The 27584-nt window shown below is 36.1% G+C and overlaps 1 protein-coding gene across 2 annotated transcripts in view; it reads right to left on the reverse strand.

Moving 5' to 3' along the window:
• mmut (methylmalonyl CoA mutase) overlaps nt 1–27584 on the reverse strand; it is an 88110-nt gene that overhangs the window by 4191 nt on the left and 56335 nt on the right. For both annotated transcript variants that reach the window (XM_021468503.3, NM_001099226.1), the window contains 4 exon segments: nt 25762–25877; nt 18713–18844; nt 12616–12763; nt 9462–9629 (listed from right to left, as the gene is read on the reverse strand). In XM_021468503.3, the coding sequence (XP_021324178.1) occupies nt 9462–9629; nt 12616–12763; nt 18713–18844; nt 25762–25877 (564 nt within the window).

Raw genomic sequence — 27584 nt, forward strand, 5'->3', positions numbered from 1 at the left:
TAGAGGCTTAGTTCAGTATGATTTTCTGTTTCCACATAATATCATGACTTGTGCTCCACTAAATGGATGAAATGGTTCAGATAATGTAAAGTACTGGAGAGTTTGATTTGATGTACAACCTTTGACATCATCAACAACAACAACAAAAAAACAACTGCAGCGATTTTGATAAACCTATTCGCTTTTCTATCCAAACGATGCATGATTACATGATCAGCTGTATTTTATTATTCGCATTTTGAGCATGACTCATTTTTCAGGTTATGACCCATCCTTTGCAAACCACTGATTTAAACCCTCCCTCGCAGAGCAAATCACATCACAGATCATCATAGGAAGACAGCTGAACATCTGAGCTGCCTGAGGAATCTTCCGGAGAGATCCGATCCAGTACAAGCTAATGATGGTGTGCAAGAGATGGATTTCCATGTCTGCTTCGATTATGGCAGCTTTCACCTCCACCGGCCCACACTCACTATATGCTGACACTCAATAATCAATTAATGGCACTCACAGCTAAGGAACAAAGACGCCTCCGGACCTCAACGCAATCAAGCAGACACTGAGATTAAATCCGTTTCATGCATTCATGCGCAAAAAAAGACAAAGCCGCCAATCAAAGGGAAAAAAAGGTACATCCAGTATAATTGCATGTTATTGCACAGGTTGTACAACACCATGAAACCTTCATAAACACTAGCTATGAGATCAATACGCATGAATGTGTAGGCTGACTTTATATGCAGTTGACTTTATATACAGTTTAAATCGAAATTATTAGCCCTCCTTTAAAATTTTTTCTTTTTTTCCAAATAATGTTTAAGAGAGCAAGGATTTTTTCACAGTATTTCCTATAATATTTTGTCTTTTGGAGAAAGTATTTTTTGTTTTATTTCGGCTAATATAAAGGCAGTTTTAATTTTTGGTTTTAAAACATTGTAAGGTCAAAAGTATTAGCCCCTTTATGCTATATTTCTTTTGATTGTCTACAGAACAAACATTGTTACACACTAGATATGTTTCCATCCAAAAATGCTAATTAAACATATGCACAAACCTGAAATATTACATAAAAGATCTGCAAATAAAGCAGCGTTTCCATCCAACGAGTCAAAGAAAATAAAATCGTAACTTTCTGATTAACTGGTGGCAAATATCAACAGTAAAAACTGAATTTGCTGCGGTAGGAGAAGTGGCTGCATGAATCTTTTCTTTATTTAATAAATGAGACTTGCGCCTCAGAAGACAAAACGTCAGCTTAGAATAATAAGATTCTTTCTGACATTTTTGTCAAAATTGAGTTATTCACATAGTCTTATTAAATAACAACTTATTTACATTATGGGAGGTTTTTGTACAAGTTGTTTATATTTTAAGACTTTTTATTTTAATAACAAAAAAAGCTATCTACAAAGTCAAACTCTATCTTGGCTCTTTAAGGTTCTTTCTGTGAGCCAATCAGCATTTCAAATGCACGCACGAGAACCAATCAGTAAGCTTTCTTTATCATTCCACTGGATTGCTCCGTTGACAGTGGGAAAGACCATAAATAAACACAGAGTCAACTAAATAATGCCGCACCACAAAAAGTTGAGAAAAAACCTGAAAGTGATGTGTAAATGTGATGATTTAGAAGCATTTTTTTGACATTGAGACGAAATGTTACATTTTACATTGTTAAAAAAGAAACAGTTATTAAAAAAAAAGTAACATATTAAATGTGAAATATTTTATTTGTCTATATATAGTCAGTAAAACATTTTTCAGCGTTAATTCAACTCATTTGCTCATTGTCTGTTTTCTTTTAAAGTCTTTAAATTTGATATTAAGCCTTGAGCAAACACAATTTATTCCATGGGCCATGTAATTCAATAAATATAATTTAATAAGTCATATAAAGCATATAATTCAATAAACATTAACATATTAATTGCATAAAATTAACATCTGCACTGGATAAAATGCTTACCACAGCCTTCTATGCTTAATTTGAACTTGAAAAAATATTCATTCTAAAACATTAAATAAATGTTATAAAAAACAAACATTTACTTTCTCAAGCATCAACATATTGATACAAGACCAATACATTTTTTTAATTAAATTATTGAGCAGACTGATAGTATTTCTTAAAAAGTAATACTTCAATAAATGATCTGCCAGATAGAACCTGATAATTCCAAGCGGAAAATTACTTTTTAAAATTCGGTTCTCTGTTTGTTTTACGCCAATTTGCAAATGTAAGAGAACTTTGATAATTTACATGTAGAGTACATTTAGGGTCTCTGTCATGTTAATCTATAAAAGACAAATGTTACACACATATTGTTTGCTATATGGAATGCAAAATCTTTGAAGCTCAATATCTCAAAATCTAGTTAAGCTTTTAAATGTCCCTTTAAGCTGAATACTAGTGAATACTCTTGAAAAATATCTTGTAAATTATTATATAATGTCATCATGACAAAGATATAATAAATTGGCTATTAGAAATTAGTAATTAAAACTAGTATGTTTGGTAATTTGTTGAAAAAATCTTCTCTCCATTAAACAGAAATTAAGGGTAAAAATATGCAAGGGAGCTAATAATTCTGACCTCAGCAGTATATTGTGTGTGTGTGTGTGTGTGTGCGTGCAATAGCTACACAACCCCGCTATTGACCACACTATTCTTAAGTTTGTCATTAGAGCTCGTTTACAAACACTTCCTACAAAGTTTAATCTGTCCGTGTGGTACCCGAAACACCACGAGCCCTTCTGCTTATTACATAGCGATAGAACGGTGGAATCAACAGCGCACATAATGAACGGCTGCCCCGCGTTCAGAGGCATGTACATCACACGTCACGATCGCATTGTGAACATCACAGCTAAAGAGGTGGACAGAGTCAGTGTGCACAGTGCACTATACACTAACAAGACTGTACGAATGAACTGGTTTCCATCACTGAGCAGTAATGCACATGTTCTGAGTGCTGTCATTAGAGATTTTCCAAACACTCCTGATATTGTTGTTGTGAATGAAGTACTGAAAAACATTCTGATTATGGAAGTAGGCTGTTGTTTTGACTCATACATGGATCTGTGCTATTCAGAGAAAATGCTGAAATATCAACCATTAGTGAATGCTCTGAAAGTGTGTGGCTACAACACAAAGTTGGTGGTTTTAATTTACGGTAGCCTTGGGCATGTTCATAAACTGTGTGTGAGAGGACTACAAATTGCCGGACTCAGTAAAAAAAAACTCTAAACAAATTGCAAAGTATTGTTCTGTATCTGCAATAATAGGCAGTCTTCATGTGTGGAGAAGACGATGCCATCTCTATCCTTAATCCATTTACTTAATACTGCACGCAGAATGGATTGAGTGTCTAGTGCCACGCAAAAGATCATCAATGGTTACATGCTGCTTTTATTGTGAAACATTATGGGCTCCTTACGATTATTTGGATGCTGTGTTGTTTTAATAGTATTAGTCATTCCAAATAAAATGAATCAAATGTGTGTGTGTGTGTGTGTGTGTGTATACACACACACACACACACACACACACACACAATATACTGTTGGTTATTTGTATGGATACAACAGTAATACAAATAAATTATTTATAAATAAATAGTAAATAGACATTTCAATGATAAAAACTGTGCTGGAATGACGACATATTTATGTCAAATGACATATTTTGAGCTTTTAAATAACTGGGATGGCTTTGATTGGCCATTGGGCTGGTTTTGTTGCAAAATCTGGCAACCCTGCAGTCCACACTGTGACATTTCAAATGTATCCACTTCGGAAAGCGTTTTTTTTTTTTTTTTTGTTCTCGCCTAAAAATGGCGTCTCAGTGTGGACAGAAAGCCAAAATACAGTAAAAAAACAAACAAACATGTGTTTTAAGATTAATATTATTATTTATTGTTTTTGTTTGATAGGACACTACATTGATCCAAAAAATACAGTTTTAATTATTATAAACAACTTCCTGCGAAACATAATTAAAAATCTTAATGAGGACAAACCTTTAAAGTAATGTCCATATGCGATCGCGCCCGATCATGCGGTTTCAGACTCGATCGGAATCGGATGTTACCTCTCTATCAGGACTCGTATATACATGTGTGTAAATACATATATTCTCATTGATTTTAACACATCTATAGTTATGTGGTGCCACAGAGTTGTAAACAGGGTTAAACGTTAAAATAAGGAACATCCTAAATCTGTTTCTTCACTCTTCTTTATTCTTTTTTTATGAAGTATAGAAGTATTGGATCGGGTATCAGTAGTTACTCAAAATCAAATGTCTTATACTCGAGGACAAAAAAACCTGAACATTCATACTATAAAGCAGGGATACCCAAACTCAGTCCTGGAGGGGCGGTGTCCTGCAAAGTTTAGTACCAACCCCAATCAGACACACCTGGGCTAGCTAATCAAGCTCTTAGAAGGCTCTCTAGAAACATCCGTGCAGGTGTGTTGAGGAAAGTTGGCGCTAAAATCTGCAGGACACCAGCCTTCCAGGACAGAGTTTGGGCAGCACTGCTTTAAAGCAAGTAGTGTCATCTAAAGCGCTTACATTTGCACACACTTTTCATCAGTTTATGGATTTCATACAAGTCTAACCGATGACCTTGGTGTTGCTAACGCCATGCTTTGAGCAACAGCAATGCAGTGTGTACTCTGCACAATTCCAACAAACTGAAATAAAACAAGATATAGACGGATAAATAAGTAAAAATGCATATTGCATATGAGAGCGCCTCAATTCAATTTCATCCATGAAAGCAGCAGGTGACGGCCCGTTCACCAAAATGCATTTCTAAGCTCAAATTCAATATGAATCGAATACAAAATGAATATGGCAAAGGTCAGGCTACTTTCACATTGACTTTTGATAATTATGTTTCTTAGCAGCGGCACGAGGGCTGCGCTTTGTGTCATGCTCAACAACCTTTAATCACACTAAAATCAATGTAATCTGTGGCCTTCATGACTCTCTGCTTTATATATCAATACAGAAGGCAACCTGATTTTTTTGAGTGGAGATTCAATAGATTTAATGATTGATAGATGGAAAAACCTTGACGTTTCTGACAGAAAAAAAATTGCATCTTTTCTTTGCCCATCATGAATGGTGATCATTCTGATTGAACTCGCATTGCAATGAAGGTTGGTACGAGTCTATTTTTCTTTGATGTCTTCAGGTTCTGGACTGATCATTTAGGTTCGATGTGGTCCATGTCAGAACTTGATACAAGATAAGAGCTGTCAATGAAAATCTGGCTTCATAAATATTTATCTTTATATTGTATGGCTCAGATGTAGATGTCTCAGGCTGTCCACAATAATCTGGATTTGAAAATTACATCTAGCTGCAAAAAATTCCTTATCTAGAGCAGCATCTTAATAAATTTCCGATCCAAACTGAAAAGTTGGAAAAGGCTAAAATCTTACTGCACACAAATAAAACATACTTAAGAAAACACCTTAATATGTGGGTATGATATAAATCAGTGTTTCTCAACCACGTTCCTGGAAGACCACCAACACTGCATGTTTTGGACATCTCCTTTGTCTGTCACACCCATTACAGGTCTTTCATTCTCGGCTAAAGAGCTGATGATCTGAATTAGGTGTGTTTGGTTAAGATTACATAGGAAATGTGCAAATGGCACAGAAATGGCTTGACCTGCTTATAAACGTGACTTTGAAATGCTCCATTGTCCCTGTATCTGTGGTTACACTCGGTAAACAGACGTTCGGTGAACTGATTATCTTTACGGCCATTCACGGTCATTTCTATTGAGCATGTGATGATAAATCAGAGCTGTTTACGAACCTGCTCCACAGCATTCAAATGTTGAAGAGAAATGGACGCTTTTAAAATTTCAGCACCGATTGGTACCGAATTTCAGTTTATGCTGCACATTATTAAGAAATGTGAGCTGTTTATTAAATTAAATTGCAAGTTGAATCTAAATTCAGGGTGTCTTGGAGGGGAGAGGTGTCCAACCTTCAGCATCTAAACACTGGGGTACCTCAAGGCTCTGTTCTTGGGCCACTTCTCTTCTCCATCTACAGTACATGTCATCTCTAGGACCAGTCATCCAGAAACATGGATTCTCCTACCACTGCTATGCTGATGATACCCAGCTATACCTATCTTTTCATCCTGACGATCCCTCGGTTCCAGCTCGCATCTCAGCCTGCTTGTTGGACATTTCACGCTGGATGAAAGATCATCATCTTCAGCTTAACCTCGCAAAAACGGAAATGCTTGTAGTTTCTGTCAACCCGACTCTACACCATAACTTTTCAATCCAGATGACTGGGGCAACCATTACTGCATCCAAAATGGTGAAAAGCCTTGGAGTAACGATTGATGACCAACTAAACTTCTCTGACCACATTTCTAGAACTGCTCGATCGTGCAGATTCGCACTCTATAACATCAGAAAGATCCGACCCTTCTTATCTGAACATGCAGCTCAACTCCTTGTTCAAGCTCTTGTTCTCTCTAAACTGGATAACTGCAACTCTCACCTAGCCGGGCTCCCAGCTAACTCTATCAAGCCTCTTCAGCTGCTCCAGAACGCAGCAGCACGAGTGGTCTTTAATGAACCTAAAAGAGCACATGTCACTCCGCTACTCATCCGTTTGCACTGGCTGCCAGTTGCTGCTTGCATCAAATTCAAAGCTCTGATGTTTGCCTACAAAGCGACTTCTGGCTTTGCTCCTTCTTATCTGCTCTCACTTCTGCAGATCTATGTGCCCTCCAGAAACTTGCGTTCTATGAATGAACATCGCCTCGTGGTTCCATCCCAAAGAGGGAAGAAATCACTTTCGCGAACGCTCACATTCAATCTGTCCAGTTGGTGGAATGAACTCCCTAACTGCATCAAAACGGCAGAGTCACTCGCTGTTTTCAAGAAACGACTAAAAACTCAACTATTTAGTCTCCACTTTACTTCCTAATCTGCAATTGCCTCTCTGGATATACCACTAATTGTACTCCAAAAAAAAAATTGTACAAAAAAATTACAAAAAAATAGATATATATATATTACTAAATTACTAAAATATTACTAATACTTTCCTTCCTAGACTGTACAGACCTGAAACTTGCCTATAGCACTTATTCATTGTTGCTCTTATAGTTGTGTAAATTGCTTCCTTGTCCTCATTTGTAAGTCGCTTTGGATAAAAGTGTCAGCTAAATGACTAAATGTAAATGTAAATGTAAATTGCAATATCAATCAAAAAAAATTATAATAATTTAATTATTTTAATAGTATATATTTTTTTAATTCTATTTCCATTTCCCCCAAATTGCAGAGCCCTATATTATTGTTGCTTAGCAAACCACCTAATAGCCAATAAGCAAGCAGCAAAAAACAATTACTATTGAAATAAACAATTTGATACTCTTAATACATCCTTAATTGCAATACAGTCCATCTGAAATAAGATTGATACGATAGAATGTTGCATGTTGTTAAAAAATATACAATACTAATGTAGACATTGGTGGAAAAAGAACTGAAAACACATACTCAAGTAAAAGTACCATTACTTGCCCAAAAATGTAGCGCAAGTAAAAGTATCTGTTGTCAATATTACTCAAAGCAAGAATAAAAAGTAGCCCTTTTAAAAGTACTCAAGAGTAGCTAGTAGTGAGTATTATACTGGGAAAAGCTGATACGTTTACATGCAATTTGTGCAAGGATGTGTAAACGTAATATTCTGTAATGCATTGAGTGAATTTAGGCCATTTGGCGATTTCAGTCATCATAAAAGTAAACATCCGCCATCTTCTCATCAGTGACATGCAGTTTTAACAGTCTCTGGGTCATTGTGTGTCATTTTGGACATCTTCCTGGACACTTTTAATACTTCCAAAAGATTTGCTGCATTTATAAAGCGCCCATGTCCTGAGGTTGTTCCGTATGGTGTGATTTACTTTCGAGCTGATTGGATGTAGTAAAGTAGGAATTTTATTCAGAAAGAGAGAGTAATTACAAGAGATTTTAAGAGTAATTATAAGAGTTTTTCAGGCGAGAATGTAGTTGTTTTAAACTCGAATCGGCAGTTTATTTCTAAAGATATCGTGTCTTTGGCTATGTGCCTGAGCTTATGAGGATTCTGACCCCCAGCCTGTCAGCAGGAGCTTCGTCATCACCTCCCCCACCAAGAGCAGCTTTACATCAGCCAGTCCATCACGGATGTACTGTATTACATTTGTCCATTGTAGTTAATACATGATGATGTTTAATGCATTTTGTGCATATCTAACGGACAATCTTTGGTCTTATAAAACTATTATTTGTTATCAGGTGTATTATTTTGTGAGTGTTGTTTTGTTACCTTTCATAATTGTCTTTAATTATGTTACCGTGTTGTATGAGGTTTGTCTTTGTTTACCAAATTGATTAACATTCTTTATTTTTTATTGTGTACGTCTTGTACTTTATACTTGTATAATGTCCATTGTAGTTTATTAAATCTTATAATAAAAGACACGAGTCTGTGTATGATAACCCATTTCACTTATGTTTACATTTTCTGAAATCAAAAATATAGATTTATAATATGAATATAATATTAATTACAGGGCCGCGCTTCATATAATTAAATCGTTTGTTATTGTACAGTAAAACCGATGAATCCATGGTGAGTTAAGTGACGTCAAAGAGCTTACAATGACCAAGAGGCGACACTCTAGTGTAATTTGGGAAACAGCCACTAGCAAATACCAAAAGTATATTATAAGTCTGTAAAATAAACTATTAAAAGTGCTGATGATTATGATAACAAATGTTGTATTGTCATCTTTCAGGTTGTATCTCAGCTTTAATGCGCTTTTTAAATTAATAAATTAAAAACAAAGCAGCTGCTTGCCATCGCGACAGTAATGAGATCCCATGGACGCCCGATCACTTTCACTCCAAAATGGCGGAATCTGGGGCTGTTGCTGGGCGCTGCTGTTGCAATGGAACGTTCTATTGAGTGTCGCCTCTTGTTCATTCTAAGCTCTTGGTGACGTTATAAAGAACACTGCCATTCCATTTGAAGATGTACCCGACTTGTTCTCGCGTCCTCTGTAGTTCGTTCTTCCAAGTCTGAACTTGGCAAGTCTGAACTTCCAAGGACGCAAGTCCAAACTTTGCGTACTTGGTATTGAGAAACAGCCAAGGACATTTTTTTCTAAATGACATTCACAAATTAATTGTTCACCACTAAACTAGCAATGTGAGCTAACAAAATCATATGATTAGTTTTGATTTTATTTCTACTTTAAAAGTAAGGTGCAACTATAAAAGTACAAATTGAGTTGGAAGTATTTGAATCATCTGACTACTTCGCTTTCTTTGAAATATTCCACTTGGCAAACCGCAGTTCCCTTGCTGTAATTCAGGTCAGAGTGTGTCTGTGCTCATCTGTTCAGCAGCAGGTGTTACCTGTGGTGGTATGACCCCTCCGCAGATCACCATGATATCGGGCCGGTTCAGGTTACGCAGCTCTTTGATGAGCTCGGGCACGAGGGTCTTATGTCCAGCTGCCAATGTGCTGACCCCTACACAGTGAACGTCTGCATCCACCGCCTGTTGGGCCACCTCCAGCGGGGTCTGTTGTCATAGAAACAAACAGCATAGAAAAAACACAAAAGGTAAGAACAAACATTAGAGTTCCAGTGAAATTAAAATAAAGCTTTTTAGATGTTGGTATCAATATTTTAGTCGTAAGGATTTCTATATGTTTATATTGTCCATGTTTTCTTTTTGGCTTAGTCCGTTTATTAATCAGGGGTCGCCACAGTGAAATGAACCACTAACTTATCCAGTATGTGTTTTACACAGCGGATGCCCTTCTAGCCACAACCTAACACTGGGAAACACCCATGCACTCTTGCATTCACACACATACACTACGGACAATTTAGCTTACCTAATTCACCTATAGCGCATGTGTTTGAACTGTGGAGGAAACCAGAGCGCCCATAAGAAGCCCACGTGAACAAGGGAAGAACATGCAAACTCCACACAGAAATGCCAACTGACTCAGCTGGGGCTCGAACCAGCGACCATCTTGCTGTGAGGTAATCATGCTACCCCTCTGCGGCACCGTGATGCCCGCTTATATTGTTATAAAATAAAAATAATACTTCAGTTTATCATCAAATCTTCTGACCAATCAAATACTCTATTGTATCTCACATGTCCCACGTGTCAAAATGCTTTTAATTTGCTTTTCAGTTGATGCAACTGATCTCAACCACTCGCACTGGAAGCCGATGGTAACTGGTTTTCAGCTTTCTTCATAATACCTTTCTTTGTAATATCTATAATATCTTACCGATTTCTTTTTCTGTTGAACAAGTGAAGCACGAGTGAATGATAATAGTGTTTTTATTTTTGGGTGAACTATCCCTTTAAAGCCTAATCTTGTCAATAGTTATGACAATAACTATGTTTGTGTCTACATCAATGCATGATAAAGTTATTTTTCTTTGTTTATATAATGTAACATATGGCTTATATTACATATTAATAACACCAACTTAATAAATCAATAAGAGACTATACCAAAACACTTCCAATTTTACATAAAAACATTAAATATAAATTTTTACTTTGGTATATGATAAATAATTGAAAAAAAAATGAAGAGATAATTTAAAAACCTCCAGCAAAGTACCTTCAGTATAAAATCCTTGTCGGGGAGGGGGGTGGGGGGATTGGGTCACTTAGTGATGTTATGTTTTTACACTATTAGAATACCATACTTCATCCATAACGTTTTTTACTTATAATATATTTAAATTACACTTAATATTTAATAGTTACATAAATAAACCTTGCAAATAAAAAGCCATCTGCCTTTCTTTTTTTTCCATTGGATTGCAACCTCTGGGGTTATAACACTAGATTAATGACACAGCAATAGTGTTAGCAACAGCAGACTGATTTTAAGGCACAATGTTAAACTTTGACACCTTATGTCACTCACATACATTAAAAATAAAGCCCACGACTGAACATGGAAGATGATCTCCCTTTGGTGGTCTCTAAAATTATACAGAGAATAGTCTTGTGCTGTTAACATTGTGTCCACCATTCTCATTAAGTGAGGTTATTATTAAAGTAACCGAATGAATAATGATTATAAAAAAGTATATGATTGTTAGACTGCTGCACTTTTTGTGTCGTCAATAAGCTTGTTTATATAGTTCCTATTGCTGTGTGTGTACTGTTGTGTGCAATTTTTGCATGTTTATAACCACCTCCAAGCATAGTGGGGGTCTGCGAGTCACTGGAGTTTTTATTTTGGGGGTTGCGGGCTAAAAGGTTTGGGAAGCCTTGGTCTACAGCAAAATATGCTTTATGGTGAGGAGGTCTTCATTTTTTAATAGATACAAATGAATCAACCCAAACTGACTAATTCAACATATATTGAGCAGTTTGATCTTAGAAGTAACATTTAAAAGTGTGTATAATAAAGAGCTTGGTCATGACTGGTCTCAAAAATAACATTTAAATACTGTCTTTCATTTATGCTCGGGTTGATCTCTTGCACTTTGTTTTTTGTGCAGTTGTCCACTTGACATTTTTCAGAAATGTACAAATCAATTATAGGTTTCAGAACAAAAGGGACTGACTGGGTACATCCTTGCTTAGCTTCAGTGGGCGAGGAGAGCTGCAGAGAGCTAGCTGCCTGTCATTTTGTTATATTCTGCTTTAAATTAACAAGGTTTTCACTGCAGGATGAATTCTGATGGGCTGTCATGTTTTCATCTTTCAGATGGAAAATAATAATTTTGAAAGTGATTGCAACAGCTGAATGTTTTTTTTAAGTAAGGCTTTTCTGATCAACTGAACGAACGTGACAGGTAATTTAATCAATTGCAATGTATCAATTTAAAACAAGTGTCTAACTTTAAACTCATAAATAATATAAACAAAATCCCAAAAAATATTTTACTGGATTTTTTTTTAATCAAAGCTTTTTATTTTAAAGTCAGTTTTGAACCCATCCTTTTGACTTTTCCAATGAAACCTGGAAATCTGATGTTGAACTGTTTTGCGACGACACAAAGTAGTATATTTGGAGTACAAATGAGAGATCCGGATTATTCATATTTTGAAAACTGAGGAAAAGCGGGAGCTTAACTTGGAGGTATGCATTTAATCTGCTCAGTCATGGATTCAATGTTTTGATGTTGAAGGATTAGAAAGGACACTTTAATTGATGAAACCCAAGAACTAAGTGTGCCAAATTGTGGATATACAGAAGAAAAACTAAGCTCCGTAAGCTAATTTCTCAACATCTTTGACACATGGATGAATTTCAGAGAGGAGAGAAGACGTGTTTATCCCCAAGTAATGCACATTAACAAAAATTCCCAAACATATAATTCAATTCATCTTAAATTCTAGTGTGCTTTATACAATGCAGATTGTGTCAAAGCAGCTGAACATAGATGAAGTTCTAGTAAATGAGTTTAATTTTAGTATAAAGTAAATGTCTCTGCTGAAAGCGAAACACTGAAAAGCAAAGGACCTAATAGCAAAATAATAAATAAATAAAAAAATCATCACGGTTACGATTTCATACCTGGAAAAGTGGGCCAACGTCCACATCGAACCCAAGATCTGCAAATCCAGTGGCAATGACCTTTGCCCCTCTATCATGACCATCCTGTCCCATTTTGGCCACTAGCAGACGAGGATTTCTGCCTTCATGCTTTTTAAACTGAACAACTCTGAGGAACAAAAGCACATGCATTTATAACAAGTCACTGACTTTATCAAATAAGATACAAAATCTTTTAGCAATTGCTTTCTTTTCCTTCAACTTTCTTTTTATTGATTTTAATTATATAACAAAAATAATATATTCCAAAAAAAACAAAATTACAAAATAGGACATCACGGTGGCACAGTGGGTAACACAATCGCCTCACAGCAAGAAGGTTGCTGGTTCGAGCCTCGGCTTGGTCAATTGGCATTTCTGTGTGGAGTTTGCATGTTCTCCATGAGTTAGTGTGGATTTCCTCCGGGTGCTCCGGTTTCCCCCACAAGTTCAAAGACATGCGCTATAGTGCATGTGTGTGAATGGGTGTGTATGGATGTTTCCCAGTGATAGGTTGCAGCTGGAAGGGCATCCGCTGCGTAAAACATTTGCCGGAAAAGTTGGCGGTTCATTTTGCTGTGGTGACCTCGGATTAACAAAGGGACTAAGCCGAAAAGAAAATGAATGAATGAATGAATGAATGAGTGAATAATATAGATAACTTGTATAAAAGTTCAGAATGTACTTTACCACCTCAACATTTACTAAACAAATATAACATTTAAAATAATTTATAAAATAAAATACTACACAAAAAACGTAGTGTATTTAAATAATGAATAAATAAATAGTAAGTAAGAATATTACTTAATTAATCATTCATTTGTTTTTCTTTAGCTTAGTTCCTTTATTCATCAGGGGTCACCACAACAGAATGAACTACACCAGCATATGTTTTTCACAGCAAAAGCCCTTCCAGCTGCAACCCAGTACCAGGAAACACCCATACAGTACACTACGCCAATAGCGCATGTCTTTGGACTGTGGGGGAAAGCAGAGCACCCGGAGGAAACTCACACCAACACGGGGAGAACATGCAAACTCAACACAGACATGCCAACTGGGCCAGTGAGGATTTAAACCAGCAACCTTCTTGCTGTACGGCGACCATTGAGCCACCGTGTCTTCCTAAATAAAGTGATTTTAAGCTTTTTTTTTTTAATTCAGGAACACTCTTTTTTTAAGTCTCTGCTTTAACTCTGACTACAAAGATTCATTTTTCAAGAGCAAGATCATCAGACATTTGTATATATTTTTATTCATTGTGCAAAAACAGGTCTTTGGTATATGTCCATACCAAAGCTATAACACATTTAGTTTGTAAGAAACAGAAATCTAGGCTATTAGTTTCTTTTTAACATTTAGAAATTGTTAAATAAATAAAAAAATTTAAATTAGACAATTTCTCACTTTCAATTTTTTTTGTATTTCTAAATATCTGCGATAAGAAGAACACTGCAGTGTATCAGTGAATGAAACAGTTTGGTGAAAGGAAGAAGTTTCTAAAAAATGAATACCACTCCCACTGTGTGAATCAACAGAGAGCAGAAATGACATGCTGTTATGTATATAAGAAATAAAAGAAGGCCAATCTATTTATTTATTTTAAAAAAGGAAAAGTATAGACCTGCTCTGTAGTAGAGGAATTTTGTAAATGTATTCTAAATAAGAAATAAAATAAGGCTATTTTGTTTGTTTAATAAAACGAAAAGTATAGACCTGTTTTGTAAGAAAAGAACTGTAAGTGCCTTCTGTTGTGATTTAGTGCTATGTAGAAAATGAAATTAAACAACTTGGTGCGGTCTTGGTCACATCCCTAATATAATGGCAGGGGAAAAACTGCAATGTGGAACTAGGTCTTGTGACGGATCAGTTGGCATAAATCTTTGACATGACATGATGTTCCACAAAATAAATCTCCTTGTAACATGAGCACTACAAGAGTTATTGAGGCTGTAAGATCTGTCTGTTATGAAGGTTTTGTGTTAAATATTTAGTGTGTAATGTTTGTGTCTGTCTTTCTGAGATCATGTTTGGGCATATATGCATGCTTAAATCTGAATATGGAAAATCCTTAAGACACACAAATACACAAACACCGAATCTTCAACATTAATTCAGCAGCTAAAGCTAAATCCAGCTGCTTTGAGTGCATTAGGACAATAATAAAGATGATGATGCTGTATGTTATCAGGCTGAGTCATGTGCTCGGCTCAATTGCAACAAAAGATTTACTGTTAATAAAGTTGAACTGTTATAGTTTGTTAAAGCTATATAGCATATCAGGTCCTACTTTAAGTGGCCTTAACTAATATGTACTTTTACTGAAATTAATTATTGGTTACAATGTACTTATTGTGTAAATACATGCTTTTACATTGTACTTATGACTGATTAAATACCTGCATGTAATTACATATGTAATTAATTTCTGTAATTACATTTATAATTACACTGTTGACCATTCCTTTAACTTAACCCGTCCTTAAACCTACCAATACCACCCAACCTGTCCCTAACCCTACCTGTCTGCCACCTCAAGACCACCACAATAGTACCAGGTTGGACCCTCTTTTGCCTTCAGAACTGCAGAACTTGGTGGCATAGATTTAACAAGGTACTGGAAATATTCCTCAGAGATTTTGGTCCACATAGACATGATAGCATCACCAGTTGCTGCAGATTTGTCGGCTGCACATCCATGATGAGAATCTCTCGTTCCACCACAACCCAAAGGCGCTCTATTGGACTAAGTCTGGGGACTGTGAAGGCCATTTCAGTACAGTGAACTTATTGTAATGCTTAAGAAACCTGTCTGAGATGAATCACGCTTTATGCGTTATCCTTTTGGAAGCAGCCATCAGAAGATGGGTACGCTGTAGTCTTAAAGGTGTGGTCAGGGTCAGCAACAATACTCAGGTAGGCTGTGGTGTTGACACAATGCTCAATTGGTGCTAATAGGCCCAAAGTGTGCCAAGAAAATATCCCCCACAACATTACACCACCACCACCACCAGCCCGTAACCGTCAGGAAGGATCCATGTTTTCATGTTGTCGCCAAATTCTGACCCTACCATCCGAATGTCACAGCAGAAATGAAGACACATCAGACCAGGCAATGTTTTTCCAATCTTCTGTTGTCCAATGTTGGTGAACCTGTGCGAATTGTAGCCTCAGTTTTCTGTTCTTAGCTGACATGAGTGGTACCCGGTGTGGTCTTTTGCTGCTGTGTCTGCCTCAAGGTTAGACGTGTTGTGCTTTCAAAGATGCTCTTCTCCGTTGTAACAAATCACCATTTGATTTACTGTTGCCTTTCTATCAGCTCCAACCATTCTGGCCAATCTCCTTTTGACATCAACAAGGCCACAAAACTGCCACTGACTGGATATTTTCTCCTTTTCGCATAATTCTCTGTTAATCCTAGAGATGGTTGTGTGTGAAAATCCCAGTAGATCAGCAGTTTCTGAATTACTTAGACCAGCCTGTCTGGCACCAACAACCATGCTACGTTCCAAGTCACTTAAATTACCTTTCTTCCCCATTCTGATGCTTGGTTTGAACTGCAGCAGATCGTCTTGACCATGTCTACATGCCTAAATGCATTGAGTTGCCGTCATGTGATTGGCTGACTAGAAATTTGCGTTAACAAGCAGTTGGACCGGTGTACCTAATGAAGTCGCTGGTGAGTGTATATGTCGCTTTGGACAAATTTATCTGCTAAATGACTAAATTTAAAATACATTACACCTATAGAGAGTCCTAATAAACCATATATGAGCAATTCCAGCGTTATGGACGTGACATTTACAGTAAAAACTCAAAACATAAATTCACATAGAAAGTCTATGTTAACATTACATTGAAACATCTGTTTATATTATACAAAACAACAAATCATCAGTTTTTTCAGTTATGGGAACAGAAAAATGGGTCCCACTTTATATTAAGTGGCCTTAACTAATATGTACTTACACAAGAACTAATAGTTTGTTACAATGTACTTATTGTGTAAATACATCTATTCATTGTGTACTTATGCTTAATTAAATACCTGTATGTAATTACATCTGTAATTAACTTCTGTAATTACATTTGTAAATACAGTGCTGACCATTCCCTACACCTTAACCCATCCTTAAACCTACCCACACCACCAAACCTGTCCATAACCCAACCCCTATCCCAACTCAAGAGCACCACAAGTGTTCTCAAATGCATTAGGAACACAGTAAGTACATTGTATTTATTTTTTGATGCAAGTACATAGTAGTTAAGGACACTTAATATAAAGTGGGACCGAAAAATGACCATCTGTAAACTTTTTCTTATATTTAAAATGAGGAAAATAAACATGTGTAATGGATATGACCAAAAAAAGAATGCAAGTTTACAGTGGACAACCTACTTCTGTGAATGAAATTGCACAACCCAAAATAAATATTGCTCATCAAAAGGATAAGAGTTGGCTCTCCATAGAACAAAAAATATAGTTTTATTTTATTTTACAATTTTGCATTTATGAGGAAAAAGCTTGGGTCCCACTTTTTATTAAGTGTCCTTATCTACTTTGTACTTACATCAAAAAATAAATACAATGTACTTACTGTGTTTATAATGTATTTGAGAACACTTGTGGTGCTTTTGAGTTGGGATTGAGGTTGGGTTATGGACAGGTTTGGTGGCATGGGTAGATTTAAGGGTGGGTTAAGGTGTAAGGGATGGTCAACAGTGTATTTACAAATGTAACTACAAAAGTTAGTTACAGATGTAATTACATATATGTATTTACTCAAGCATAGGTACACAGTAAATGCATGTATTTACACAATAAGTACATTGTAACAAACTATTAATTCCTATGTAAGTACATATTAGTTAAGGACACTTAATATAAAGTGGGACCAAAGCTTGTTTATGGATGTGACACCTCTCTGTTATAGATGTGAAATTAGCACTTGTGTGACTTCAGTAAATTAAATATAATTGTTTGAAAGCACTGACAGAGACATATTTCAGTATTTTTACAGTACTGTGAAACACAAGCCTACACAAAAAACCTAGAAAGGGTTTTGGTGAAACCTTTTTTATGGCAAGGTTGACTTTGTATGGAATACCTCATATACAAGTACATGTGTGTGCATATGTGAAATGCAGAATATATAACGCCCTGAAATTCCTGCTCCCTGTCAAGAACACCTGTTGGACTCTACAGGCTTACACATTCACATACACAGCTACAGACAATCACCACCTAGCCCCTCATCCCACGCCTTCCTGTGCTTTCACCCACTGGAGGGAGTAGGCGGGTCTGTGATCAGCGCTCTTTAGTTGCAGAACCGGATGGCTGCCCGCCCTCATCGGACTATATCCACATCCCCTATTCCCATTCCCTGTTGCAATGTTATGTCTATGCGTTTATGTGCTTAACTGCTGGGGCTTTTTTCTCTCCCTGATCTCACACTGCCCTAATTCAAGAGCAAGGTGAAAGGGAGTTTTTTTCACCTCCCTCTCCTGAAATGTACCTTACTTCCTTTTTCTAAATGCTACCTCCTGTTGACCTGTCTTCCCCTAAAATGTGATGTTCGTGTATGGTCGGGGGGTCCAAATTCACTATATGGAAGTGTATGTGACAAATAAAGGTTTTTGATTGATTCATTGATTGATTAATTGGTATAATTTGCATTTATTTGTTGGACGTTTTACTTTAAAAACAGTAGCCAACATTCAAAGTGAATCAAATACATTTGTCCTAGGACAAGAATAGCTGTTGTTCAATAGTGTTCTGAAAAATTTGATGAACGTTGATGATCCACTTCAAATGTTAACTACTGCATTTCAATCTTATCTGCTATACACTACATGCTACATACCACATACAGATACAGCTTTATCCTGACCTCATGGGGGAAAAACACTGGATTAACATCTGCGCATGAACAATATGCAATCTGAATGGGTTGTATTATCCACATATCTGTTATACAGCAGCCTTCAGCATACTCAACAACATATGGATGTGGGAAGTTGTAGGATTTTCCATTCTACAAGCTTCAAACTGTTGAAATGCGTGACCTCCTACCTGTTATGCGCCAGTGCTATCTCCTCGTGTTCGCCGAACTCGCTGCGATATGCTCCGCTCACCATGCGAGTGCTGGCCTTGTGCTCCCCGAAAACTGATTTCATGGCATCTGTGATCTCTCCAACCGAGCACCTACAGAGTCCAAACACAATCCTTTAATCCACACATAATCATATTACAGTATATCATGCAACACAATTCTGTTATTGCTGTTTGGATTGTCATTTGATGGAACGTGTGTTTGCGGAGCGGTAAAAGAGGCAGAAATAGCATTCCATATGTGCCAAGCATGTGATCCTCCAATCTGCTGCTGAGAAACAACAGCTTTATGGTAAGCTCTGCAAAACACCTACATGTGGCACCAGGGCTTGACATTGCCTTTTTTTTTATCACCCGCTACTGTGGCTAGTAGTTTTTTAACATTACTAGCCACTCGCCATTTTTACTAGCCACAATTTTGTTGTTGGGAAAATGTCCTTTATATCCATACATTGGCATGCTGAAATGACTTGATTTAGTTTTTTTATACCGTCCACATGACTCCTACAGTAATTCATTTCACGCTTTTGTGTGTTGTGTATGACTTTGCTTAATGTGCACGAGGAAATGAGTTGTGGTTTTATGGTGTTGCATTGCAATTAGTTGATATTCGCACATGCCTTTTCAGGGCTCAACACTAAGGATCCATTTTTCTCCATCCATCAATCCATCCATTCATACATACACTACCTGATAAAAGTCTTGTCACCTATCCAAGTTTAAGAAACAACAAATAATAACTTGACTTCTGGTTGATCATTTGGGATCAGAAGTGGCTTATATGAAAGGCAAAGGCCTCTAGATTACGGCTATTTTACCAAAATAAAATATGATCATGCTTTGATTTTTAATGATTTAATTAGGACAGTAAGGTCTGACTTTGCTTAGACAAAAGTCTTGTCACTTAACAAAAATAATGTACAGTATAGAATATGAAGTCATGCTGCAGTGAAAAAAATAATTAATACTGTGTGTGACTGCCATGAGCTTGGACGACTGCATCCATACATCTCTGCAATAACTCAAATAACTGATTAATAAAGTCATCTGGAATATCAAAGAAAGCGTTCTTGTAGGACTTCCAAAGTTTATCAAGATTTTTTGGATACATCTTCAACGCCTCCTACTTCATCTTTCCCCAGACTTGCTCAATAATGTTCATGTCTGGTGACTGGACTGGCCAATCCTGGAGCACATTGCCCTTCTTTGCTTTCAGGAATTTTGATGTGGAGGCTGAAGTATGAGGAGGAGCTTTATTCTGCTGAAAAATTCGCCCTCTCCTGTGGTTTGTAATGTAATGGGCAACACAAATGTCTTGATACCTCAGGCTGTTAATGTTGCCATCTACTCTGCAAATTTCTTGCATGCATTCTGCCACCAAATGATTAACTAGAAGTGAAGTTATTATTTGTTGCTGTTACAACTGGGATTGATGACAAGACTTTTGTCAGAACATACATACATAATTAAATAAATACATAGTTCTTAGCCACAATTTGTAATCTTGTAACCTAAATTATAACTCTATGCATACACGTTTTATTTGACTCTTTTCTATACAAAAAATAAATAAACAATTGACATTTTAAAATGATTTATTGTTATTTATCTAAAACTATGCACAGTTTACTATATATAAACTGGCAGTAAATCTCCTATTAAAGCAATTTTACTGTAAATGATGATAAAGAATAATAACTACTGTATGAGCAAAAGAAAGAAGGTAAACACATACTGTGTTTGATAATGAAAAGATGATAACATGCACCATTAATGTTAGTCCCCTTAACCATTTAATGCACTACAAGGGTCTAAAGTGACCCGTCTAAGTTTTTTTTTTTTATATATATATATATATCTTTTTTATAGCTTGTGCATCAAAGGGTTAATAATCTGTCCAAAATAATGGTCAAAGCAAATGCAGCATTATAAAAATAGAGCTCTTGAAAGCAGCAGGACTGTGGGTGCATGAGCATTAGGGCTGTCACAATATCTATTTTTTTTGTACGATATGTTGCACCAAAATATATTGCAATAACCAATATTATTGTCATTTTAAGACCATTTTATGCTCATTATATAACGCCAGAATGACAATATCATCATATTGAGAGTACACTTTTCCAAAGAACACATAATAGTGTATTCTTGAGAATATTTCATTTAATTATAGTCATTTTAATAATTAGGCGTTGGAATCCGAAAGTGAAAATGTTGCTATCAGATCTATTTTCAGTTATAGGATGCCCACATGAAAATATACTATAGCAATTCATAGTAAATACTATAGTGTTTTCTAACCATACTGACACTGACACCTCCATTAGAGATAGAGAGGTTGCACAATCGGCTACAATGTTGGGTTTTATGTATGGACGATATATATTGCATCAACAAAAATGATTAAGGTTCATGTGTTAGTAAGTAAGTAAGTAAGTAAAGGTTTATTTATATAGCAGCTTTCCCAGACACAGAGTCACAAAGTGCTTTACAATAAGAGAAAACAACTAAAAGAACACATGACAATAAAAAGAAGGCATGCTAAAACATATTACAACTAATTAAAAATACAAATACAGAAACACTAATATTGTTAATTAAAAGCTTGACCAAAAAGGTGCGTCTTTAAATGCTTCTTCAAAAGTTCAACTGATCCCAGATTTCTCAGTGCTATAGGGAGAGAGTTCCAGAGCCATGGGGCCACCACACAGAAGGCGAGACGAGTTTTGGGAATGGCTAACAGGTCTTTGCCAGAAGACCTCGGAGAACTACACGAGTGACTTCTTAAAAGATCTTGAATATACAGGGGTGCTTGATCATGTAGAGCTCTATATGTAATGACCAGAATCTTAAAATTTACTCTGAAATTATTAGGAAGACAGTGAAGTGTCTTTAGCACAGGAGTAATGTGTGACCTCCAACTGGTGTTAGTTAAAAGCCTTACCGCTGCATTCTGCACAACTTGCAATCGCTCCATAGAGAGTTTGTTCAGACATGTGAACAGAATATTACAATAATCCAATCGAGAAGAGATGAAGGCATGGACAAGCATCTCCATCTCTTCCTTTGACACAGTATCTCTTATTTTTGCGATGTTCCTCAGGTGAAAAAAAGCATGTATGAGCAAGATGTGTTGTGCGATAAGTCGATAAGATAAGATATATTGATTATTGGGACAGGTCTAACGAGCATCACTTTTTGTCCGTCTATTTTAAAGAGAACTGACTGCACCACTTGCATTTCCAGGCACGGATGTTTCACGCAGGGAAACAGGAACCTGAAAACTTTTGAAACACTCATGCATGTCAGTGAGTGAAAATATTTTGTGTCTCACTGTGTGCATGATCATTCTCTCATTCGGTATTCACCTGCATTCTTGAACACAGTTGTGTTTGTCAGTCGATTTTCAAGGGCCAATGGGTCATCCTTATTGTTGAACACTGCTTTTGCAAAAACTACAACTTCTAAATTATTTGCAACCAGCCAAAGTGGCTAGTGGTTATCTAACCTGCCAAAGCTGGTTAGATAGACCATTTGGACTCAGACTCAGCTTTATTATCCTGTTAGGGAAAGTAAAATTGCAACAAGGTGCCATAACACAGGCGAAGTTCCATGCACACATTAATAAAATATTACCACACAACATCCATACATCAATATGTAGATACACCCCCCCCTACCCCCGGGACTCATTTAATGACCTAATGGCCACCATTATAAAAGAATTTCCGGTTCTATTTGTCCTGCAAATAGGAACCCTAAAACGACGTCCTGATGGCAACAGCTGAAATAAAGAGTACAATGGGTGATCCGGGGTGCATAGGATACCCTGAGCTCTCTTTAGAAGGTAGTTATGGTAGATTACCATTGGACCAGTCTGGTTAAAACCAATTATCTTGCCTTCCACCTTTACCAGGCTGCTCAGCCTGTTGCTTGACACACTCAGATTACCGTACCAAGCTACAATGCAAAAATATAAAACCGATTCAATAAATTGTTTATAAAACAGATTCATCAAAGAGGTACAAACCTGAAATTATCTAAGTTTCCTCAGAAAAAGCAGTCTTTGTTGAACTTTTTTATAGACAGCCTGGGTGTTAGGTTGAAATGTCAACATATTATCAATAACGACCCTTAGATATTTATACGCGTCAACAGTTTCTATGTCCAACCCTTTAATATTAGTTATGCTGGGTGTTGGAGAAGCCTTCCTGTAATCTATTACCATGTCTTTTGTTTTACTTGCATTCAACTGGAGAGAAAATCTATCACACCAGGAAGTAAACTCATTCACAGCAGGACCATGCCCCAAATCCTGATCATGGAGGAGACTCACAATCACAGAATCATCTGCGTATTTAATGATATGACAATTACCGTGAATACTACGACAATCATTAGTATACATGATGAACAAAAGAGGTGAGAGGCAACAACCTTGAGGGGAGCCAGTGGAAGTCAGAAAGAGCACCATTAACTCTGACATACTGCTGACGTCCAACTAAAAAATCAAGAATCCATCCACAAATATTAAGATCCAAATTAAAAAGACAAATTAATTTCTCCACCAACAAATGTGGCTTCATAGTATTAAAAGTGGAAGAGAAATCAATAAACAACAATCTGGCATGAGTCTTAGCAGGTTAATGTCAAGCCCCTCAAACTCCAAAAGCAAGATTATAGCAAAAAAAAAATCAAACCTACAAAAGGTAAGAGTCTTGATAAGGTGTACGTGCACATTCTGCAATGGAAATTGACAGGGCTGAATGGGCACCTGTAGCTTCAAATGAGAAACACATAATAAAGATGGACAACATATTTCTTCTTGGGTTACAACCTCACCTGAGTTTCTTTGATTAATATTTATGCAAACGATGAGATCCATAAGTAATAAATAATACATGCACACAACACTGGTTAATAATAAATGATCATGTGAATAATAAATGAAACAATGGACATATGATCCGCTGAAAGCCTTCATCCCTTAACTGAAAATAACTATATTATCACAGAATGTCTGAGAGAAGTTTGGATGTGAAAAATATTCTAAATCTGTAGCACAAATGAAGCAAGACACATATTTTTGTACGATGCACAGGTATATACATTAAAAATCAGTATAGGCCAAATAACAGCAACTGTCTGTTGTAAGATAGGCTATACAGTTGAAACCAGAAGTTTACATACACTAAAAAAAGAAACATAACCATTTTTTTTAAATGTTTGATGATAAATTATACTAAATGTTTACTATTTTAGGTCCGTTAGGATTACCTAAATGATTTACATTTGCTAAATGCCAGAATAACGAGATCATTATTTTTAATTAATTTCTAGACAGTCAAGTTTACATACATTTGCTTGGTATTTTTTTAGCTTTGCTTTTAAACTGTATAACTTTGGTCAAATGTTTAGAGCAGGGGTCACCAATCTCGGTCCAGGAGGGCCGGTGTCCCTGCAGGGTTTAGCTCTAACTTGCCTCAACACACCTGCCTGGGTGTTTTAAGTATACCTAGTAAGACATTGATTAGCTTGTTCAGGTGTGTCTGATTAGGGTTGGAGCTAAAACCTGCAGGAAACCGGCCCTCCAGGAACAAGTTTGGTGACCACTGGTTTAGAGTATCCTTCCACAAGCTTCTCACAATAGTTTGCGAATAATTTTGGTCCATTCCTACTGACAGAACTGGTGTAACTGAGTCAGAATTGTAAGCCGTCTTGCTCGCACAAGCTTTTTCAACTCTTCCCACAAATTTTCTATAGGATTAAGAAAGCACATTTTAACAAATTTTGCAGTATACAATGTTTTAGCTTTAGAAACTGTTTTCAATTAGTAACAACTTTAAAAGTGGATTGTAAGTCATAACCAGTTTGAAAGGCTCACTGCATCTAAATGTCATAAAACCTATAAAAACAACTCTTTTACGACTATGTCTTCTTTTCAGCAGCGACAGATCCCAGTCCTGTACAGTCCATAATAAATGAACACCCAGACAACCTGACATTGGCAAACAAAGTGATTTTTACAGGGTTTTTGTGGCACAACAGTGTTCTGTGAGCTTAGTAAGATTACAGTCGAACCACTGAAGTCACATGATTTGTTTTGGGATAATTTTCTAGACTTTGCACATCTTGCTGTCTATAGAAGATGAGAAAACTCTCGGATTTCATTCAATTGATCTTAATTTGTGTTCTGAAGACGAACAAAGGTCTCAGAGCATTTGGAATGACATGTTGGGGAGTAACTAATGACAGGATTTTCATTTTTGAGTGAACTAACCCTTTATTAGTGGTCATAAATAGCTACTTTAAGGTATTTTTCTCCATTCAAATGCATAGAGGTCAGTTTTAGAAACTGTTTTCCATTAGTCACAACTTTAAAAGTGGATTGTTGGTCATTACAAGCTTGAAAAGCCCAGTGCATCTGAATGTCATAAAACTTGTAAAAAAACACTTTTTTACGACTATGTCTTCTCTTCAGCAGTGACAGATCCTGGTGCACATTTAACACAGGCAAAAAGACACTTGCATGTAGCGCTGCTGACTTTACTGGAAATAAAGTAGTGGTCGTTTATGACCACATATTAAATGGACAACCTGACAGGGAAAAGAAAACATTGGCAAACAAAGTAACTTTTGAAGATTTTTTGGGGTATTCTGGAAACTTTGTATGATTACAGTTAAACCACTGAAGTTACATGAAATGTTTTTGGATCCTTTTTGGGACTTTGAACATCTTGCTGTCTATGAATAATGAGAAAACCCTTGAATTTCAATCAAAATATCTTTGTTTGTGTAAAGGTATCAGAGGATTGGAACGACATGATGGTGAGCAACTAATGACAGATTTTTTAATTTTAATTTTTTTGATTGAACTAACCCTTTAAATGTGGTCATAAATTGTTATTAAGATTCAAATGAGTAGAGATTTGGCCTTGGAAAAAGTTTTCCTTAAGTCATAACCAGTTTGAAAAGCACTGTGCATCTGAATACCATGAGACGGGACCCACCGTGCTCTGGCAGCCTCCACGGCAAGTTCAAGAAGATTTCCATCTCTGGTTCGGGCACACTGTTCGATCGCAGCCAAACATCTCTTTGCCGCCTCTGCATCCCTGCTCTCTCTGACCTGCAATGCAAACACAGCCTCATTATGATGAGCAAACACTGAATCTGGATCAGCCATACTTGAACACATGGAAACCTCCCATGTGCTTGAAACTTTAGAAACAATGTGGATGACTTCTGCAAGTACTGTAGATTGAGGTTTGTAGAGGGTATTGAAATGTTCAAAAGAAAAACAATTCAAGAAAAGACAGAATTTAATGCAAATATGATTAAGTGAACTAGTTCCTAGATTAAATTGTAATAGCAGCCAAATTTAATATTTATCCTCATGTACTTTGCGCTAATAAAGTACTATAAAATGTAATCTAATAATAAAGATGATAAAACTGTTACAGGATCATATGATTGTTCAATGAGTGAGTGTTATTTTGGGTAAAGGGTCAGTTGCTTTCAATCATACGTATGAGATTAAAAAAATGAAAATAAATAAGTTGAAGTGCTAAAATTAATCAAATTGGAATAAAATTATTAAAAATAAAATGTAAATTAATTGATAATTAAGCTTTACTTTTATTTATTTTTATTTTAGTATAATTTGTATTTATTGTCTTTTAATGTTATTATTATTATTATTATTATTACATAATATTATTATGTAATAATAATAATAATAATAATAGTGGAATAAAATTTAGATTTAAGTCTTTATTATTAATTATTTTTACAATTATAATTAGTATTTAAATCTAATTTGTGTTCATTAGTTTGCTCCTTACATTCTAATGTACAGTATGTTGATTTATTCACAATTATTGTTAAAATATTTTAATACATTATGATATTATTCCTATTTTACGACTAAAATTTATTTACTTATTTTTGTTGTGCATTGCATGTGTTTTTTTTTCCTTTGTCCTACCTTCTTTTTTTTTTTTTTTGTTAACCCATAGGCTCCTACTTTAATGAGGTTCAGGCTCTGATTGGCTGCTGGTCACGGAGAGCTATAAAATGGAACTATCGGCAGAGTTTGTGTTACTCATTTTTGGTGCGACGGTTGCTAAGAGTGGAGAGCTCCTGGATTTCCCTACCCCTCTGTCCGACAACCAAACTTTATTCTTGTCGAAATGTCCATGTATGCTTGCAACATTTTGAGAGTTTGAGCTTATATGGGTGGCCTGCCTATTTATTTTGATTACTTTTGACTTTGTTTATGTTTAAGGAGGAAGGTGAGCTTCCTGTATTTTTCTTTAAAGACTGCAGATTCTTTGAAGAGATGCTAATTTAAATTGCTACTTTTTTCTATAATACATCTATTCAAATACTCTCAACTGAATGTCCACGTTTGGTTGTGGAGCGAAAGGGATCTTTTTCATACGTTTTTTTTGTTTGTTTGTTTCTTTCTTTCTTTTGGAAAATCCACCACCCGCAACCTTTTTCGTTTATTAAGCCCATGTTGTTTTCCCCTAGACTTGGGACGTAATGATTATGCTTTACTACATTTTTAGAAGAATTTCCATGAATCTCCAGCAGTCCCTTAAGAAAACCCTTGCCTTTAAGGTCACGTGAAGTGCTTTGAAATGGGCATTTTCATTCAATGTTTGACGTAATCTCAACCAAAACACGAAGAGAGGTTGGTACATAGTGTAGCTCCTCTCCATTTAAAAAAAAATCAGCCAATATCAGTTTGTTTTATCACCGCTCTGCCAGTGAGAGTGGTTGAACTCAAGCACATCAAATGAAAAGCAAATGAGAAGCGTTTTGAAGGGGG

This window comes from Danio rerio, chromosome 20 (genome assembly GCF_049306965.1).
Source record: "Danio rerio strain Tuebingen ecotype United States chromosome 20, GRCz12tu, whole genome shotgun sequence".
In the NCBI taxonomy this organism is placed as follows: Eukaryota; Metazoa; Chordata; class Actinopteri; order Cypriniformes; family Danionidae; genus Danio; species Danio rerio.